The 20,014-nt window shown below is 45.6% G+C and overlaps 1 protein-coding gene across 1 annotated transcript; it reads right to left on the bottom strand.

Annotated features, from left to right (window-relative positions):
• Window positions 1–1,453: 1,453 nt before the first annotated feature.
• TEFM (transcription elongation factor, mitochondrial) lies at window positions 1,454–7,719 on the bottom strand. Its single transcript, XM_070562609.1, has 4 exons — window positions 7,605–7,719; window positions 6,308–6,771; window positions 3,578–3,727; window positions 1,454–2,286 (listed from the first exon to the last, which is right to left on the bottom strand). The coding sequence occupies exons 1-4, from the start codon at window positions 7,633–7,635 to the stop codon at window positions 1,852–1,854; spliced, it is 1,080 nt and encodes a 359-aa protein (XP_070418710.1). The 5' UTR covers window positions 7,636–7,719; the 3' UTR covers window positions 1,454–1,851.
• Between the last annotated feature and the right edge of the window lie 12,295 nt (window positions 7,720–20,014).

Below are 20,014 nucleotides of genomic sequence, written 5' to 3'. Positions count from 1 at the left end.
GATTCACTTTTGTGGTAAAAGTAACCAAATTTTGATGGCTTTTCAATACCTATAACTGTCTAAAACGGACACATTTTCCTTTTTGTGTGTGTGTGTGTGTGTGTGAAGAAGATTGGCCCTGAGCTAACATCTGTTGCCAATCTTCCTCTTTTTGCTTGGGGAAGATTGTCATTGAGCTAACATCTGTGCCCATCTGCCTCTATTTTATGTGGGATGCCGTCATAGCATGGCTGGACAAGCAGTGCTAGGTCCATACCCAGGATCCAAACCTGTGAACCCCGGGCCACCAAAGTGGAGCACGCAAACCTAAGCACTATGCCACCGGGCCAGCCTCTGGACACATTTTTACTTACAGCTATTTCCAGAAATACATGGGAGGTAGAATGCCATGTATCTGGCTTGAACGACTGGATGGTTGGTGAAGTTATTTACCAAAGTATAAGGCAATGGTAAAGGAGGTGGTTTGGAGGAAAGAGTATGATTTCAGACGTGTAGTTTGATATATCTATGTTTCCTAGGTGGAGATATTTATGTATACAACCATACGTGTAAATGTAGAGATTTACATGTGCATGGCAACAAGTGCAGAATGAATACCAAACTCCCTGGGGCATTGGAGGTGCTGGAAGGAAGGACTTCCACTTATTTCATTTATTTCTGATTTGAATTTTTGTCAACAAGTATATTTCACTTTTAGATAAAGGAAAGAAAAGACTTAATGCTTTTTTTTTTTTTCCTGAGGAAGATTCATCTGAGCTAACATCTGTGCCAGTCTTCCTCTATGTTTTTTTTAACAACTGGCACCTGAGCTAACATCTGTTGCCAATCTTCTTTTTCGTTTTTTTCTTCTCCCCAAAGCCCCCCAGTACATAGTTGTATATTCTAGTTGTGGCATGTGGGACACCACCTCAGCATGGCTTGGTGAGCGGTGCCATGTCCACACCCAGGATCCGAACCGGCGAAACCCTGAGCCACTGAAGTGGAGTGCATGGACTTAACCACTCGGCCATGGGGCCGGCCCTTAATCGTCGTCTATTTCTTATGTGGGTCACCACCACAGCATGGCTGCTCACGAGTGGTATAGGTCCACGCTTGGAAACTGAACCCGGGCTGCTGAAGCAGAACAAGCCAAACCTAACCACTAGGCCACAGGGCTGGCCCCAGACTTGATGCTTTGACATCAAAGAGACTTGGATTCAGTATAGATGACATATGGCAGCCTGAACCAAGGCAAATGTGATGGAAAACGGAGGGATGTGGGGAAAAAATTAAATGCTACTTTCTCAAAAGACAGTCTGTCAAGTAAGATATTTCAAAGTAAAAACAAAAAAGACCCTATTAGTTAAAGCTTGTTTGTTCTGGGCTTGATAGACTGAGCTTACGAAAATCACCTTTTGGAGGCAGTGCATTAAACCACATTCTACCTACAAATAAGAGGATTCTACACGTTGTGTTATCAATCATATTTAGCTTTATTCCCATGATGAGCACCACCCAGAAAAATCATTCCCTATTTTAACAATGATAAAACCTTTAGCAAAGATGGTATTTGCTTTTAAGAGGAGATAACTTTGCTTCTTGTTTTGGCTGTTTAGGGGGCATCTTACTATTTAACACTTAAACCTAAAAGTCACAGAATTTCATAACATATTTATTCATTTGGCCTTGGCTTATTGTGTAAACCATTCAACAGCCAAAAGTCTGACTTTAAACATCTATTTAGATGTATTTACACTCAGACATGTTTTCTTCTCCATTAACATGGTTGTTCAAAACAGTTGATTTTACTTTACAGCTAATAAATATAAATTAATATAATATTACAGTAGATATTATATTAACCTCAGAATCTTAAGGTTCAGTGTCAAAAACCGCTAATTCGTAGAAAGCAACAGCTTGTAGTAATGAATCATACAGCTCTTCCACCCTGTGTTGTTCGGTAGATGAAAACACCTGCCTGTAGTGGACTATCTTATCTGATGGGAAGAGCACGCGAGGCTCCTTCAGCACAGACTCGGAGAGGAACTGCTTCACGAGTTCTCTTCCACTAGTCCGTGTGTCCCCGATCATCAGGTCAAAGTGCTTGCCCACGGCATTCCGGGTCATGCTCAGCACCTGATGCTGGCCGTCCTGGGCAAAAGTCTTATTTAATAAGGCGTACAGCATGGCTTCCATGATGTGGAAATGTAACAGTATAGGAAACAGAGATGAGTTCTGAAGTGAAAGTCCTGTTTTTTCCAGAACATAGAAGTCAGCTTTAGGTATCTTTGAAATGACTGAAGAAATCTGTGAAAAAGAAAAAAAAGACAGAATAAGTGAGCAGAAATAATTCATCAAGTTTTATTGTTTGGGTCCTCTCTCTGTCCCACTTCTACTTTGAAATTCTATAACTTACATTATATTGCTACTGACAATTGTGAAGTCATTGAAAAAGCCGTTTAGAGGGGAGCCAGGACAGCCAAGTTCCGGTCATGGTTCTATCTGAAGCAAGCTGAGCTAAGACAAGCCATTTAGTCCTCCTAAGTACTAGTTTCTTCATCTGTAAAAATGGGCTTCATAATTCCTAAAATCTCTATAGGCTTTAAGATTAGACAACTTAAAACAGTTTCATTAACCTTTTAGAAGTTTCCAGGGTAGAGCATAGGGTTAGAATAACCAGCCTAGAATCAGTTACCTCTGCAACTGATTAAGCACACCCGATGCTTGATTGAACCAGTCTTCTTAGGCATGATCAGATAATTTCTGCCCGTCTCCCAAGGTGTCAGAGACTCAAATGAGACAGTAAGTGATCGTATTTTGAAAAATAAGCTTTATAAATACCACGAGGAAGTTCTGTAACATTTGAATACAACAGTCCCCCCTTATTCGTGGGGGATACACTCCGAGTCCTCTGGTGGACACCTGAACCCACAGATAGTAAGGAACTCTATATATACTGTTTTTTCCTGTATATACTTACCTATGAGGAAGTTTAATTTATAAATTAGGCACAGTAAGAGACTAACAACAATAACTAATAATAAAGTTGGCTTTAGGCCATTACTAAGTAAAACAAGGGTTATTTGAACACTAGCACTGCGATACCAGGACAGTCAGTCTGAGAACAGATGGCTGCCAGGTGATTAATGGGCGGGTAGTGTATACAGCGTGGATACGCTGACAGAGGGACGATTCAAGTCCCAGGTGGGACGAAGCAAGATTTCATCACGCTACTCAGAACAGCACACAATTTAAAACTTACGAATTGTTTATTTTTGGAATTTTTCCATTTAATATTTTCAGACTGCGATTGACCACAGGTAACTGAAACTGTGGATAAGGAAGGACTCCTGTAATATACTTGACCACTGATTTTCCCAGTATGTGTCTTTGATACATAAGGCATTTCTTGAACTAAATGAAGAAAGATTCAATTTTTAAAAATCATAGGTAACAGAAAACCTAATAGGAATGCGTGAATAATAAGTACCAAAAGAAAATCTATCCTTACTATTTTATTACATTCCTTTTAGAATGAGAAGATTAAACAACACCAGGAACTCTGGCAGGTAGGAATTTGGAGGTGCAACTGCCTTACCTCTTTTAAGTAGACAGATGATGTGTATGTTCCTTTCGTCAATCGGCAGCATTCATTTTGCTGCCAGTCCAACACCGCCAATTTACGATCAAGGTGAGCCCAGGCAATTCTTCGAGTACCAAAAACAATGGATACGATACTATTAACTGCCTAAAACAAAAAGGCTAGTTTAATTATAAGTGTAAACATTTTAATAGATAGAAAATTTAAGCTACAAACTCAGAATGCCAAATTAGTTTCTGTAATAGAAATATATTTACGGTTTATGAAGTGATAATTGTTAAAGAAATGCAGGAGTAAGTATGATTAAAAGATAACCAGGAGCAGTCAGCTCATAGACAGTGAGCCTTGTTCTCAGCACCCAGCTCAGAGTAGGCATTCAAATATTCAAATGTTGCTGGGGACTGCTGGATACTGGGAAACAAGGAACATAACCAGACATCATGAGAAATGCAACAGTGACACCGTAGAGAGGAGAAACGGTCAGGGAAGACGTACTGAGGGATTGGAGAATGAGTTAAAATGGTAAACGTGAAGTTATTTCACCTAGCTGTCTGCAAAGCAGCTCTTTGACCTCATACTCGGGCACTGGAAAAAAGAGCCATCGCGAAAGGGGCAGGGGGGCAGGCAGATTTCTGCAGAAAGCAACTTGCTTTACCCTGAGTTACAGGGAGCCACCCAAGCATGTAACATTCAAGCATAACATGAGAGTTACATTTCAGAAAGATCACCGATGGCTGTGTGGGAGATGGACCAGAGGAGGCTGGACTAGAGGTGGGGATTTGTGTTAGGTCCCTATTATAGGACAAAGTATTAAGAATCTAAGGGGCCAGCCCCGTGGCCGAGTGGTTAAGCTTGGGTGCTCCGCTTTGGCAGCCCAGGATTCACTGGTTTAGATCCTGAGCATGGACCTATGCACAGCTCATCAAGCCACGCTGTGGCAGCATCCCACACAGAGGAACTAGACTGACCTACAATTAGGATATATGACTATGTCCTGGGGCTTTGGGGAAAAAAAGAAAAAGAGGAAGATTGGCAACAGATTTTTAGCTCAGGGCCAATCTCCTCACCAAAAAAAAAAAAAAAAAAAAGTCTAAGACAGTGATAGAAGGACAAGAAACAGATCAGAGATAATAGAAGTAAAAATGATACGCAAGATGAAGGAGGAGCCTAGAATAACTCCAGTTTTATGAGTGACTATATGGCATCTTTAATCAGGATGATGATAGGAAGCAGATAAACTTGGGAAGGTGGGGGGAGACTAGTTTTTTAACGTATTGAGTTCAGGCTGCCTATAGGGCCTCAAGGAGAGGTGTGTAATAGGGAATTAGACAGGTGGATTTCACTCTGTGCCAAGTCTGGGCTGGAGATACAGTACAATGGCATTACCTCGCTCCCACATGGCTCATTTACTTAGGTGGACAAATAAACTAATATGCTCCATGGATACACAGGTACATACGCAGGAACATTTTATAATTCTATACTCATCTCCCTTTCCCTGCTAAGGAATGGATAAATACCCATTAAAGGCAGAACAGTCTGGATGCCCAGACATCTACAAAATACAGGCCTTCGTTTAGTTCTTTAGCTCAATGATTCCCAAGCTTTAGTGTGCATAAGAATCCTGAACCAGGTTACACACGGCACTTCATAGGGAAGAGATTTTTTCCAAGGACTTTTACTGCATGATTTTTTCCATACAAACTGACTTTAGAACCTAGCCGTCTAAATAGGATGCAACTCCACTATAATCTGAGTATAAACAGTAGTTTTAGCCGTAAATTTGAATGAAAATCCAAACCATGAAAAATTTGTTTCAAATAAGTTCCAGATCAATTGCAGCAGTTCTATCCGGAGTCCATGGATGGACTTAAGGAAATCTGCAAGTCTTCTGCAAGCATATGCAATGTTCTGTGTAGATATAATCTATTTTCTTTTTTTCTGAAAAGAGGGTCCATAGTTTCATCAAGTTTTCAAAAAGTATGCATAATCGCCAAAAAACTCAGAACTACTGGTCCAGAAAAAATTGTGCTTATTATTGTTATGGAATAAGAGACTATTTAATCAAATAATGCTACAGAGGATCTAAGTTCCTCAAAGGTTTAATGTTTGCTGTGCCAACTAATTATAATATTTATTTTTTAAGACAATATTGAAAAAGATTTGCTTTTAGAATGCTTTTTAAAAGCAGGGAGAGGGGATAGAAAATAACTTTAAATCTTGCTGGAAAGACTGGTATAATGTTCTAAAGTTACCCCTTGGCCATAACCTATCTTTGCATCCTAATTTCTTATTACTCCCCACATAACCCTGAGACACCACCAGATTATCTCCAGCTCATTCCTCTTAAAGAAGCCTTGCACAGCCCTACTTCTCTACATCAACTATTCTTTCTTCCCAGAATGCCCTCCTCTTCCAGCTAGCCTAATTCTCTCCCTCCAAGATCCAGGTTGAGTTCTTCCAGTAAACTTTCCCCCCAACAATCACGGCCCACAGTTCTTTCTCCTCTAAATTGCCAATTTTCTATCTGTACATCTCATGCTTTGGTACTGATCACATACTACTTTATTTAATAGGCTGTCTATTTATATGTGTATGTCTGGGCCCACCAACTAAACTATAAGCTCCCTGAAGAACGCTGTCTTGGTGCCCAGAATGGTGCTCTGCAAAGCAGGTTCTCAAACATTTTGGCACTATAACACACAGGAAGAAAAAGGGTATATATACCTTAAGTCTCTCTCTTCCTATTTCTGGTTTGATGAGCTTTCTCAAGAGCCGGTTTTCCTGTAACTTTCCTTTTTTCCCTCCAGTCTCTGGGCAAAGAATGTTGTTACAAACTTGGACGGTAGTTTTATACCGGAACAAGGGCACATTCATTAAACTCTCCAAATTCTGAAATGGCCCAAACTTTTCTCTGTGCTCTACAATATTGGTGGACTTTCTTCCACGAAGCAATTTGAAAGCTTCCAGTTCCTTATTAGATGCTGTATTCAGCACACGAAGGATGGAAGCCTGCTGCTCCGCAGAGAAGAGCTTGTCGAGTGCATCTCCAGACTCCTTTGTATTTTCATCACAAAAAGCAACATTGGGAGCAGTTTGCTTAGGAGCAGTGGATTTTTTCCGACAGCAGGAATTCCGTAGGGCCTGGAACAAGGATGACCCTAACGGAACTGGAAAACATCTCCACCTCCCTAAAAGAGAATTTAGCAAAACATAAGTTGGGATGTCCTACTTCCTTCTAGAGTTACTTGTGGCTTGCAAAGTGACACTTTTCCATAATTTAAGAACTAGTGCACCATCGTAAACTCTCCTGGAGAATCACCTTTAAAATAAATTAAGTTTTCAAATTATATCTCTTTATTTATTCTAATAGGGCTTTTCGGTTTTATTCACAAGAGATGGCTACTGATTTTTGTGGATAAGCCCGAAGTTTTACTACCTAGATATCTTTTTTTATGCCCATCAAGAAGCATGTATTTAAAATGATTTCAACTGCTTAACGTTTTTGCTATTTTTAACCTGAGGGATCTTTTGTGATTAATATCTCTTGTTAACTATTTATTTTCACTAATTTCTCATCTGGTGAGACCAAATAAAATTAAATTGTATACGTTCATAATAAGTGTTTTAGCTGAGTAGGAGACTTAAGAGCGGTTCTTATTTTCTTCTAGACCCTTTTCAAGATTTCTACCATGACTACGTTTCTGCAAGGAGAAGAAAAACCACACCAGGAACAACTCGTATGGTTGTAAAAAAAACAACAGACAGTCACTCTGACACCGCAGCCGCAGGAAAATAACGCAGCCAGAGGCAAGCAAGCGGCTGTCCGGATCTGACCCCGCCGCCCGCCGCCGGGTCCGGGAAGCAGCCGCTCGCGGACCCCTGGGGCGGCGAAGCACGATCGCTCCGAAGCTCGGGGACCGGAACCGGCCGGTCAGCTCAGCCGGGACGCCGAGGGAGGAAACACTCCAGGACCAGCGGCTAAGGGCGGGCGGGAAGTTAACCGCGTATATAGGCGTCCTACCTCCTGCCAAGAGGAGACTAGGCACGCTCATCTTCCAGCTTAAATCAGCGGGCTCCCACAGGTCACGTCCTCCACTGACTTCCGGTTCCTGTGTGCATCTCCCAAAAGTGCCCGGCCTTTCGGCGGAAGGGTTCCGGTCAACACGGCATTCCGGATTGCCTGGCGGAGCAGCTGCCGGGCAGCGGCTGGGCAGCGGGGTTCCGGGCGCATGCCGGGAGAAACCGTGTGCCCGGATCCCGAACCCCCGGGTGTTCCGCAGACTCAGGGCGCTGCATTAAGGAGGCGTTCTCGCCCCGTCCGGCCGCGGAGAGCGGCTGGGCCGACCGCCCCGCGGGGAAGGAAGTGCCCCGGCAAGTTTTAGCCTGTAGTCGGCCGGCTCCCTCCGTCGGGGAGACTCCCTGGGTTTTGGCGCGGAGATTGATGCGCTCCTGTTGGGGCCGTGCCTGGGGCGCCAGGAGCGGAGTCCGGGGCGGCAGCGTAGACAGATACACAAAAACCCTCAGCAGCAGGTGGAGTGGAATAACTGGGGGAGATGCCAGGTGTTTCGGGAGCTCAGCCGGGACTCAGCGGGCAGGGAAGGGCGAGGCAGGAGGAGGTGACTTTGGCACGAGGCCTTGACCGTCGCCGTATTCCATTTGGAGGGGACGCAGGGAGAAGAGGCTAGCGCCAGCCTCGGGCCTTGAATGCGGCATGGAGCAGGCGAACAGCTCCACCAGGGAGCCGGAATCGCTGAGGCTTTTGTGGAGTCAGACTGGAGATGTGTCTTAGGAAACTGGCCGTATGTAGAAGTGTGAGGCCAGACTGGAGGTGAAGGGCTTGGGAACGAGGAGAGATGTTGGGAAGCGAGTGTATCTTCCCAAGAGACAGGCAACCATAAGGAGTTGAACCTGGGAAATGTAAGGAGTGGAGAGAAGAGAATTCTTCTGGAAGATGAGGGGCCTCTGGCTAGTTTTGTGAAAAACGGGGAAGTCAGGAGGGAGTTGGCTTTTGGAGGGAAGGGTCATGGGTTTGTGTTTTTATGAGGTGGTGACGTCTGTGTAGACATTGTCCAGGAGGCAATGGGGATGTGGGGAATTACACACGTTACTCATAGGAATTCTGGAAACCTTGCCAGTTTCTGGGGAATTTAGGAATCTAACAAGAAATAAAGTCAACTTTTGATGCAAAATCCTTCAACTCCATAGGAAATAATTTCCTCATAACTCCAGGGCTTATTCCATTTATGGACGTGTTAGAGGTTGAACTGTATCCCTCAAAGAAGGTAAGTTGAGTCCTAACCCTCAGTATCTCAGAGTGTGACCTTATTTGTAAATAGGGTCATTGGAATAGGGTCATAATTAGTTAAAATGAGGTCACACTGAAGTGGGGGGATGACTGATCCAATATGACTTGTGTCCTTATAGGAAGACAACATATGAAGGCCTCGTGAGGACGGAGGCCAAGACTGGAGTGATGCATCTACAAGCCAAGGAAGGCCACGGATTGCCCGCGGGGCATCAGAAGCTAGGAGAGAGGCGTGGAACACATTCACTCTGGGAAGGAACCAGTCCTACTGACACCTTGATTTCAGCCTTCTAGCCTCCAGAACTGTGAGAGAATAGATTTCTGCTGTTTTAAGGCACCCAGGTTGTGGCAATCTGTTACAGCAGCTCCAGGACACTAATACCTGGGGCCGTCAGGAGCCCTGGTGATGCCTCCAGAGATGGTGTGTTTCGTGGGCAAGATGCCACCCATCACTTTCTGACTGTGCAACCTTAGACAGTTTCTCATCTTTTCTGAATCTCAGCTTCCTCATTCATGAAATGGAGGTAATGGTACCTGCCTCACACGGCTGGAAAGGGGCTTTCTTGTTAATAATTGGATGCAGAGATCCCAGCATATAATAAGGGTGCGATGAATGTTAGTTCCCCCATGAAAGCATCTCCTCTTCCTGGGAACTAATTATTGATGACCCTGGGGGAAACTCCCTCATTCCTCAGAGCATTTGTTCAGAATAACACTGTCACTGGAGGCTGGAAGCGGTAGGGAGAGAGGCAACCACTGTGCGTGATTTACTGTAAACCAGAATCAGTGCGTTCAAAATGAAAGTCGTCCGTCGTCTTCCCCAGAAACCAGCTCCTCCTCACTTCCCTGTTTCTGCTCCCAGATGCAGATGTCATTGGCTCCTCCTGTTCCTTTCATCATTATATCTAGCCTGTTATCTAGTTCGTATGTTTTTAAAGCTTTTTTGACCATGACTCAGGACACATAGATGTACAAATGAAACAAAAGCTTAAAAAAAAGACTTGTGTTTTTACATATGATGCACCTTCAGATTTTCTATTGCTTCATTTTTTAAAAAAAAATGCTGACCGTTTTTTTTTTTAAGATTGGCACCTGAGCTTACAACTGTTGCCAATCTTTTTCTTTCTTTTTTTTCTGTTTTTTGTCCCCAAATCCCCCAAGTACATAGTTGTATATTTTAGTTGTGGGTCCTCCTGGTTGTGGTATGTGGGACGCCACCTCAACGTGGCCTAATGAGCAGTGCCATGTCGGTTCCTAGGATCCGAACTGGTGAAATGCTGGGCCGCTGAAGCGGAGCACGTGAACTTAACCACTCAGCCACAGGGCCGGCCCCTGCTCACCGTTTTTAAATTTTCTGGACATGAGGTAGAGACGTCTAGTAGCTAGTCAGATATGTGGGTCTGAAGCTAAGGGAGAAGACTGTGCTGGGGTGTAGATCTGGAGACTGGCAGCTTAGAGAGATGACTCTTTATCCCATGAGAATGCCCGGGATAAGCCAGGAGAGGGGTGCTGTGCAAAAAGCACAGTGAGGCAAGGAGAATGCTGGGGGCGCCAGCACTGGGCGTGAGTAGAGGATTCGGATTCCCCAAAAGATTGAGAAGCAATATTCAGAGAAATTTAAAAGGAAATGGGATAAAGCCAAGTTAAGGAGACTAAGGACATAGAGGATTTTGAGGAGGCAAGAGATTAAAAACAAGAAAGTTGGGTTAGTTGGAACCACTGAATTGATATTAATTTCATGACTTATGACTACGTGGCAACTTGCAGTGTAAAATACATGAAATTCTATCTGCTTTGCCTACAAAATGTCTTTTTCACCTCTTCCTTGCCGTGAGCCCTAGTCAGAGCCTCATTGTCTCTCACCTGAGCTCTTGCAATAACAGCCCCCCACACACACACCTGATTTCCCAGCTTTGCTAGCCCCCGCTCTGTCCCTCACACACATGTCCTGACCAGAAGCCCCAGTGCTGACTAAATCAGCTCCTGCCTGTGGTGGGGCCTCACCTTCACCCTCCAGCTCTTTCTCTGCTCAGCACCGGGCACCCATTCTGGCACCCAACACCCACGGTGGTGCCTCTCCTCCTTGCTGATAGATGCCTGGTTGTAGGCAAGTGGCAGTGTCTTCAAGGAAGATGAACTAGTTATAGTGGTCCCATTCCCTTTTTTTTTTTTTTTTTTGCTGGGAAAGATTTGCTCTGAGCTAACATCTGTTGCCAGTCTTCCTCTTGTTTTTCTTCCCTCCCCAAAGCCCTAGTATATACTTATATATTCTAGTTTTAAGTCCTCTAGTTCTATGTGAGCTGCTGCCACAGTGTAGCTACCATCAGAGGAGTGGTGTGGTTCTATGCCCGGGAACCGAACCTGGGCCACCTAAGCAGAGCACCCCAAACTTTAACCACTAGGCCATCAGGGCTGGCTCCCATTTCCCTTTCTAATGATTAAGATGAGAGTGGGTGTGATTCTGTTTGTGATGTGGGCTTGGCGAGCTGAGGAATCGAAAGAAATGTTTCTTGGACTCTCAAGGTCTGGTAGTAGTGCTCCTTTATTCAGAGAATAGGATGGGGACAGGACCCACGGGCAGTGAAGAGCTGCAGTGGGTTGAGGGTAGGGCTACATTTATAAGGCATAGGTATGTGTGTTATTTCTTTACAAGACAAAGGAAAGATCATGTAAAAAAGTCCTTAAAATAGTATCAGTGCAGGTGGAGTCTGGTTATTGGGTGGTCCTGTAACTTTGCATACGAGTCAGGTCGGGTCAGGTCAGGACGTCCTATGCTTCCCGGAGGATGGTATAGATTGGTGTATAGGGCAGGACACCTTGGGCTTCTCTCCCTGGGGCAGCCTTGATCCTCATCATTTGGGGCATATCAGGGAAAGACTGTATATGCTGATAAACAGTGGGAGGAGAAGCAGCCACCTTCCCTTTCTTGTGGCTGTGATCTGGGGAGGATGAGCTGGGAGGAGCAGCCACCTCTCCATGGACAGGCAATGCTGACAAGGGCGTGAAGAACAGAAAGAGGGATAGCGCCTAGGCCTTGATGACAATGACACTGCTTACCTGCTAGACCAACCCTGAAACCACCCATCTGCAGACTTTTGATTCAGTGAGGGAATAATTGATCTTATTGTTTAAGCCGCTTTTAGATCAGTATTCTGTTACCTGGAGCTCATAACTTCCTGATTAATACACCCACTCAGGAGACAAACTGGGCGCCTTGAAGTCCCGCCCATGTTCCGTGTTGTCTTACCTCTGCACCTTCATGCCTAACAGTCCCCTGGCCTAGAATGCTCTCTCCCTCAAACAGTCTGAATTCTGCTCACCGTTTTCTTTTTTTTTTTTTTTTGAGGAAAATTAGCCCTGAGCTAACTACTGCCAATCCTCCTCTTTTTGCTGAGGAAGACTAGCCCTGAGCTAACATCCGTGCCCATCTTCCTCTACTTTATACATGGGACACCTACCACAGCATGGCTTTTTGCCAAGCGGTGCCATGTCCGCACCCAGGATCCAAACCAGCAAACCCCAGGCCACTGAGAAATGGAACTTGCAAACTTAACCAGTGTGCCACCAGGCCGGCCTCTGCTCACCTTTAAGGGCCAACAAGGGTGCCTCCCACCCCAAGAAGTCTCCTTGTCTCCCAAGCCAGAAGTGATACCAAACCTCTTTATCTCAAATTCCTGTGCCAATGTGCAGTAAGCCAATTACTAAGACATCTGCTTGGAGATGGAGAAAGGTTTATTCAAATTGGCCAAAATGAGAAGGCGGGAGGATGGGTTCTCTCAAATCCACCTTAACAAAAGAAGAGAGCAGGAGCTTTTATAGAGGTAAGGGGCTTGGGAGGGTGAGTTTCATAGAAACAAAAGGGGGCATCCTATTTCTTTCACTCCACATAAGCCCTTGGGCAATCAGACTTGGGGCATTGGCAGCTGGAGGCTGGTTATCTGGTGATCATAACTTCCTTGAAGACATTGTTTTTCTTCTACAAAACAAGCTCATAAATCCTTGTGACCCTTCAGTCACCCTTCAGGCTAAATAAGAAAAGCAAAAATTAACAAGATTAACTTCTTTTCATCTGTGATTGTGTTTGAAACAAGGTCAAAGGGTAATCATGTTGGGGTTTTTTGCTAAGGAAGATTAGTCCTGAACTAACTAACGTCTGTGCCAATCTTCCTCTACTTTATACTGGGTCACTGCCACTGCATGGCTGACAAGTGGTGTAGGTCCTTGCCCAGGGTCTGACCCATGAACCCCGGCCACCGAATTTAACCACTACACCGTGGGGCCAGCCCCAGGGTAATCATGTTCTTACTGGTTATTTACAGTCACCCTCAGGTACCAGGCTTCAGAAGCATCCGCTCCCTTCTCCCAAGCACTTGACTCCTGTCTCTCTCATAATACACACTGTTTTGAGACACAGGGTTTTTTTGGTCTTGTTTTGCTTTGACTACATGTCTTTGTCCTCTTATTTGACTCTATACATTTTCCCCAGATGATCTGGAAGCTACCAACTGGAATATATCAAAAATCCATTCCTGGTGTCTCTACATTGCTCCTGGAGACAGGAGCTCAGTGATGATGCTCAGACTCTGGAATCCATCCAGCCTGTGTTTTAACCGGTGTGCCAATCCCAGCATGCTAACAGTGTGAACTGGGGCAAGTGAGGTACCTGGCAAGCCTCTTCAGATCTCTCCAGAGTACACGACAGATACAGGCCGTAACTATATCCCCTGTAATAGCCAGCACATTGCCTGGTGCACTTGGGCATTCACTAAGTGTGTGTTGAAAAAAATAAATGAATGATCACGAATGCAGCATCCAAAAGGTTAATTTTATTTGGGAAAAACATAAAAACTTAGTGCTCTATAACGTCGTGACCTTGACATAGGCAAACATTTCTAAAACAGAACATAAAAAGCATTAACCATAAAGGAAAAAAACAGATAAATTAGACCTCATTAAGGTTAAGAATATCTGTTCGTTAAAAGACACCAGTGAAAAGGCAAGCCACAGCGTGAAAGAAGATATCTGCCATACATATAACAAACAGGAACTCCTATCCAGAATATATTAAAAAAAATCCTACAAATTAATAAGAAAAAGGCAGGGGCTGGCCCCGTGGTCGAGTGGTTAAGTTCGCGCGCTCCGCTGTAGGCGGCCCAGTGTTTCGTTGGTTCGAATCCTGGGCGCGGACATGGCACTGCTCATCAAACCACGCTGAGGCAGCGTCCCACATGCCACAACTAGAAGGACCCACAACAAAGATTATACAACTGTGCACCGGGGGGCTTTGGGGAGAAAAAGGAAAAAAATACAATCTTAAAAAATAAATAAATAAGAAAAAGGCAGGCAAAGCAACTGAAAAAAAGGGCAAATGACTTGAATAGGTACTTCACCTAAAGAGGATATTCAAGTGAGCAATTAGCTGATGGAAAGGTGTTCCCTTTATTCGTCATCAGGGAACACACCGTGATGCCACTACACACCCAGGAGAATAGCGGAAGTGAGAAACACACATAACCCCAACGGATCAATAGACCGGAGCATTGGTGAGGGTGTGCAGCTTGCACACGTGCTGATGGCAGAGTGATTGGTAGAATGGCTTTGGAAAACCGTTTCCAGTATCTTCTAAAGCTGAACAGATGTATACCCGATGACCCAGCACTCCCACCTGGGTATATATATATTCAACAGAATGCAAACCTATGTGCACTGAAAGATATGCAATAGGTTGAACTGTATGTATAAAATTGCCAGTATTTGACAGTTGTTGATTTACAAAAACTGCAATTTCACTTGGTTAAACCTAATACTAGAATGTTCATAGCAGCACTATTTGTATTAGCCAACACCTAGAATATCTCAAATGTCAAAAGATTATGCATATATTGAATAAACTTCAAGTACACCCAGCAACATGGATGAATCCATAATGTTTGTACCTTGTTTGAGGAAGATCAGCCCTGAACTAACACCTGCCACTAATTCTCCTCCTTTTGCTGAGGAAGACTGGCCCTGAGCTAACATCCCTGCCCATCTTCCTCTACTTTATATGTGGGATGCCTGCCACAGCGTGGCTTGACAAGTGGTGTGTAGGTCCGCACCCAGGATCCGAACCAGCAAACTCCGGCCCACTAAAGCGGAACATGCAAACTCAACCTCTGCGCCCCCTGGGCCAGCCTTGCACAAACATAATGGGGCTCTCAGCTCCACTCAATTCAACCATTTTTTTTTTTTAAAGATTTTATTTTTTCCTTTTTCTCCCCAAAGCCCCGCGGTACATAGTTGTATATTCTTCGTTGTGGGTCCTTCTAGTTGTGGCATGTGGGACGCCGCCTCAGCGTGGTCCGATGAGCAGTGCCATGTCCGCGCCCAGGATTCAAACCAACGAAACACTGGGCCGCCTGCAGCGGAGCGCGCGCACTTAACCGCTCGGCCATGGGGCCAGCCCCTCAATTCAACCATTTTTTAATCATGGCAAAATTCACATAACGTAAAGTTCACCATTTTAACCACTTTAAAGTGTACAATTCAGGCATTTAATACATTCACAGTGTTGTGTAACCATCACCACTGTTTAGTTCCAGAACATTTTCAACACCCCAAAAGGAAACTTTGTACCCATTTAACAATCACTCTCCCCACCCCCCCACCCCCCCGAAACCACTAACCTGCTTCCTGTCTCTCTGGATTGGCCTGGGCTGGACATTTCACATAAATGGGTCAACCAACATTTTTTGGCCCCAGCGCTTCCTAGGCACCAAAGGTCCAAAGATGAATATGACAATCTACTCTTAAAGAAATCATTGCCAACTGGGACAAAACATGAAAAAACCCATGGTACAACCTGATGGTGATTGTAATAGAAATACGAACATTGTGGCAACTTAGATGAGGGCGATGAGGGCAAGCTGTAGGAAGTAAGATTGAATTTGGGCAGGAGGCAGGAGTTTGCTAGACCAATGGGGGCTCGGCAGGAGGGTGGCGCGGAGGAGGAGGGAGCTGGAGTGGGAGAGGGAGCAGCGTGAGCAAGGCACAGCAGCATGGAGTTGGACATCTCTGTGCTCAAGGAGGTGGACAAAGCACACACCAAGCATGTTACCACCCCTGGGACTTTGCACTTGCTGTTCCCTTTTCCTGGGACTCTTCTTTCAGATAGGGGCCTGGCTGGCTCAACCCCTTCCTTCAGATCTTTGCTTAAATGCCGACCCCTCAGAGAGGGCTTCCTTGACCTCCCTATCAAAATAGCATCTTCCATCCTTCTCTACCCCTTAGTCTGTTTATTTTTCTCAATAGCACTTACCACTCTGGTACCATATTGTATGTAGGTATATTTGTTTCTCTGTTCGTTTTCTGTCTCCCCCACTTGGAAGGTGAGCTCCACGAAGGCAGGACCTTTTGCTTTGGTTATAGCTATTTCCCTGATACCCAGAACAGTGCCTGGCACATAGTAAGTGCTCAAGAAATTTTTTTTAAAAGATTGGCACCTGAGCTAACATCTGTTGCCAATCTTCCGGGTTTTTTTTTTTCTTCTTCTCCCCAAAGCCCCACAGTACATAGTTGTATATTCTAGTTGTAGGTCCCTCTGGTTGTGGCATGTGGGATGCTGCCTCAGCATGGCTTGATGAGCGGTGCCGTGTCTGTGCCCAGGGTCCGAACTGGTGAAACCCTGGTTGCCGAGGCAGAGCGTGTGTTTAACCACTTGGCCATCTGCCAGCCCCGTCAATAAATATTTATCGGGTGAGTGAGCAAACACTGCAGTATCGCAGTGGGGGATCCCTCTGGGCTCTGAGCTGGTTCCCATTGAAGACAAAGTGACACAATGTACAAACAGGTAAACTTGAGTGAGTTCTTGTGCTTGATTTTCTGCTGTTTCGCGTGCCTGCCTGTTATTTCTATCCTTCAAAAAAGAAAACACTTTTGTGATCCCACTTTATTGTTTATTATTTTACATGATTCAACTTAATGTATTGATGAAAAGGGCCCAAGGTAAACTTGGGTTCGAATCCCAGCTCCCGTACTATTTATTACTCAGTATGCATCGTCTCAGTCGTATGAGCACGGATGAATTTGCTTAAATTCCCTCTCAGGGCCTCAGTTGTCTCATCTGTAAAATGGGCCTAAAAATAGTCTGTGCCCCAGGGTTGTATTGAAGATTAAATGGAATAACACATGTAAGGGGCCTGACATACAGCAATCCCTGGATTAACAGTGGCCTTAATCATGGGCGTTTTCTTTCTTCTTTATTGCATTTTCCAAATTTCCTGTGATTATAGTTTTCTTTTTTTTTTCCTAAAAGTATGCTTTTTTGGGGGGCCAGCCCAGTGGCACAGCTGTTAAGTGTGCACGTTCCGCTTTGGCAGCCTGGGGTTCGCCAGTTCAGATCCCGGGTGTGGACATGGCACCGATTGGCAAGCCATGCTGTGGTAGGCGTCCCACATATAAAGTAGAGGAAGATGGGCACCGATGTTAGCTCAGGGCCAGCCTTCCTCAGCAAAAAGAGGAGGAGTGGCAGCAGATGTGAGATCAGGGCTAATCTTCTTCAAATAAATAAATAAATAAATAAAAGTATGCTTTTTGGTGAGGAAGATTGGCACTGACTAACGTCTGTTGCCAATCTTCCTCTTTTTTTTCTCCCCAAGCCCCAGTACCTAATTGTATATCCTAGTTGCAAGTCCTTCTAGTTCTTCTATGTTGGGTCCTGCCACAGCATGGCTTGATGGGCAGTGTGTAGGTCCACGCCCAGGATCCGAACCAGCAAACTCTGGGCCTCCGAAGTAGAGCGGGTGAACTTAACCACTACGCCACTGGGCCCACCCCAATAGTTTTCTAAATTCTATAACTAATAAACATAATTATTTAAATTTTCAAGGGGGCTGTGGTATATTCCCTGGGGATCTTGAGCCCGGTCCATGGCTGGGAATGTGGTCGAAGGCTTTGTTCCAGGCCTGCTGCGGTTGGGCTCGGCTCGGCAGGCAGTGATCCCGAGAGCAGGGCAGGATGTTTGTGCTCTGAGGGACCCTGGGAGCTTTATTTACCCAGGACACTCTGTCCCAGGACCCAGACTGCCCCTTCACCCCGGCAGCTGCTGTATGCACTGAGCCCGCAAGGGAGGCTAACTCAGCCCACCCTGCCCCTCGCAGCCAGGCCCCTGATCCCAGAGCTCGGCGTCTGCCCCTGTCCTGACAGCCTTCAGCACAGCGCTCATCCCTTAGTCTGGCTTCTGGTTCCTGAACGCAGAGCAGGGCTCGACTCTTGTCACTTCCAATACATAGGAGAGGGCTGCAGAGCTTCTCTTTGTGGTGATGAAAAGCATTTGGAATTGGATCGTGGCGATGGTTGCACAACATTGTGAATGTAATTCATGCCACTGAATAGTACACTTAAAAATGGTTAAAATGGCCCACTTTATGTTCTAGAGATGTTGCCACAATTTTTTTTTAAGTGAAAAAAAGAAATATCCAGGAATGGGAGGCCTAAAGCGAGAGGGGCTTGTCATGGGGGGTTTCGTGACATAACCTGGGACCAGGGGACACCACAATAGGGGACCTCAATCGAGGCCCCCGCTCTGCTCCTCATTTGGCTCTGTGACCCTGGGTCACTTAACTCCTCTGAGGGCTATCAGGAAACTCAAGTGTGATCAAATGGTGCGAAACTCTCTGTGAAACACTCACTAATTGTTAACCAGCATTATCCTTCTCTCCCTCCCCTCCCTCCAAAAAAAGAAGGAAGGAAAGAAACCCATCGCAAACAAAATTCAATAGTACTTTTTTTTCTCTGAAGATGCCTGAAATTCCACCTTAAGGCTTGGAATTACTGGAGGTTAAATGGAAACCTCCAGAAATAAGGATGAGAGGAGGGGAAACAAAGTAATCTCTCCATCTCTGGCTCCTCACCCTGCAGCAGGTGCCGTATTTTCCCTTGGGTTGGCTTTTGTGGGACCCCCATGGAGGGGATGGTGAGACTCAAGTGCCAGAGGAGAGCGGCTCAGTGGGACAAAGGTGCACAGACTGGGGAAGGCACTGGGCAGTGGAGAAATGATGTCCTTGGCCTGTCCCCTCTTAGTCCCCCTACCTCCCCCTTCGCCTTGCCTTCATACCTTAGTTGCCTTTCCCATCTTTCTCCTGGGAGATTTATTTCTGTCCTTTTTTTCATCCAAAGCAGAGGAAATGAATCATCTTTCGGCCTGTTTGGTAAACAGCCCCATGCCCTCTGACCCCTGCTGGGCTTCTCTCACTGGTTCCTCTGGAGCTGCTCCTGGGCTAGCCCTCACCCCCCCCACTGTCCAGACCCTCCTGGCTGGTTATTCTCGGTAATATCCTCTTCCCAGCAGGCTGGAGGCTTGACCTCCCCCAGCCTGGGGAAGATGGGAAATGACACACAGCATTCCAAATGATGATCCCACGAGCTGACCAGAGAGGCAAGGGAAGCAAGGGAGCCACCATGTTTTGAGGGCTTTGTGTGCCATGTACTAGCACATCTCAGTGGCCCTATTAGGTGGCTCTCAAGACCCACATTTTACAGAGGAGGAGTCCAAGCTTCAGAGAAGTGAAGGAACTTGCCCAGGGCCACACAGCCAGTCAGTGATGGAGCCAAGATTCAAAGGCTGGATTCTTGGATCCATTCCATTATCGCAAGCTGCCCTGTGTGTTCACATGTGCACGTGTGTGCTGAACTGAGGATGCAGGCAGGTCAGCTGGAACATCAGCTGCGATCCACCAGGATAGAAACCTAACATCCATATGCATTAAGCCATGTGCACATAACAGCTGGGTGTTTACCTCCAGAGGGGAATGGCAAGTGTGTACCTTACTAGGAGCCTGTGGGTCCCTGAGGAAGGTGTCAAGGAAGGACAGGGATAGGGGAGGGGGACCAGGACTCATGAAATGCCCAGATTCAGGACCACTGAGGCCCTGCCCACACCTCACAGTGATGGAACTTCACAGATAAAAGAGCCCGCAGTGTCCATGTGGTGAAACCACACTTTCAGGCCGGCCTGGTGGCGCAGTGGTTAAGTGCACAGGTTCTGCTTCGGTGGCCCAGGATTCGCCTGTTCGGATCCCAGGTGCGGATATGGCACAACTTGTCAAGCCATGCTGTGGCAGGCATCCCACATATAAAGTAGAGGAAGA

The sequence above is a fragment of the Equus przewalskii genome, chromosome 10 (genome assembly GCF_037783145.1).
Source record: "Equus przewalskii isolate Varuska chromosome 10, EquPr2, whole genome shotgun sequence".
NCBI classification, from domain to species: Eukaryota; Metazoa; Chordata; class Mammalia; order Perissodactyla; family Equidae; genus Equus; species Equus przewalskii.
The sequence above is the reverse complement of the archived record's forward strand: the minus strand, read 5'-3'. Positions and strand labels throughout refer to the sequence as shown.

Excerpts from the sequence above, each read along its gene's own strand:
- TEFM (XM_070562609.1), bottom strand. The coding sequence starts at position 7,635 with ATGAGCGTGCCTAGTCTCCTCTTGGCAGGAG. Across the intron at positions 6,772-7,604 it reads TAGTCTCCTCTTGGCAGGAG|GGAGGTGGAGATGTTTTCCA; the intron begins GTAGGACGCCTA and ends ATTCTCTTTTAG. Across the intron at positions 3,728-6,307 it reads TAGGAAGAGAGAGACTTAAG|GCAGTTAATAGTATCGTATC; the intron begins GTATATATACCC and ends TTTTTGTTTTAG.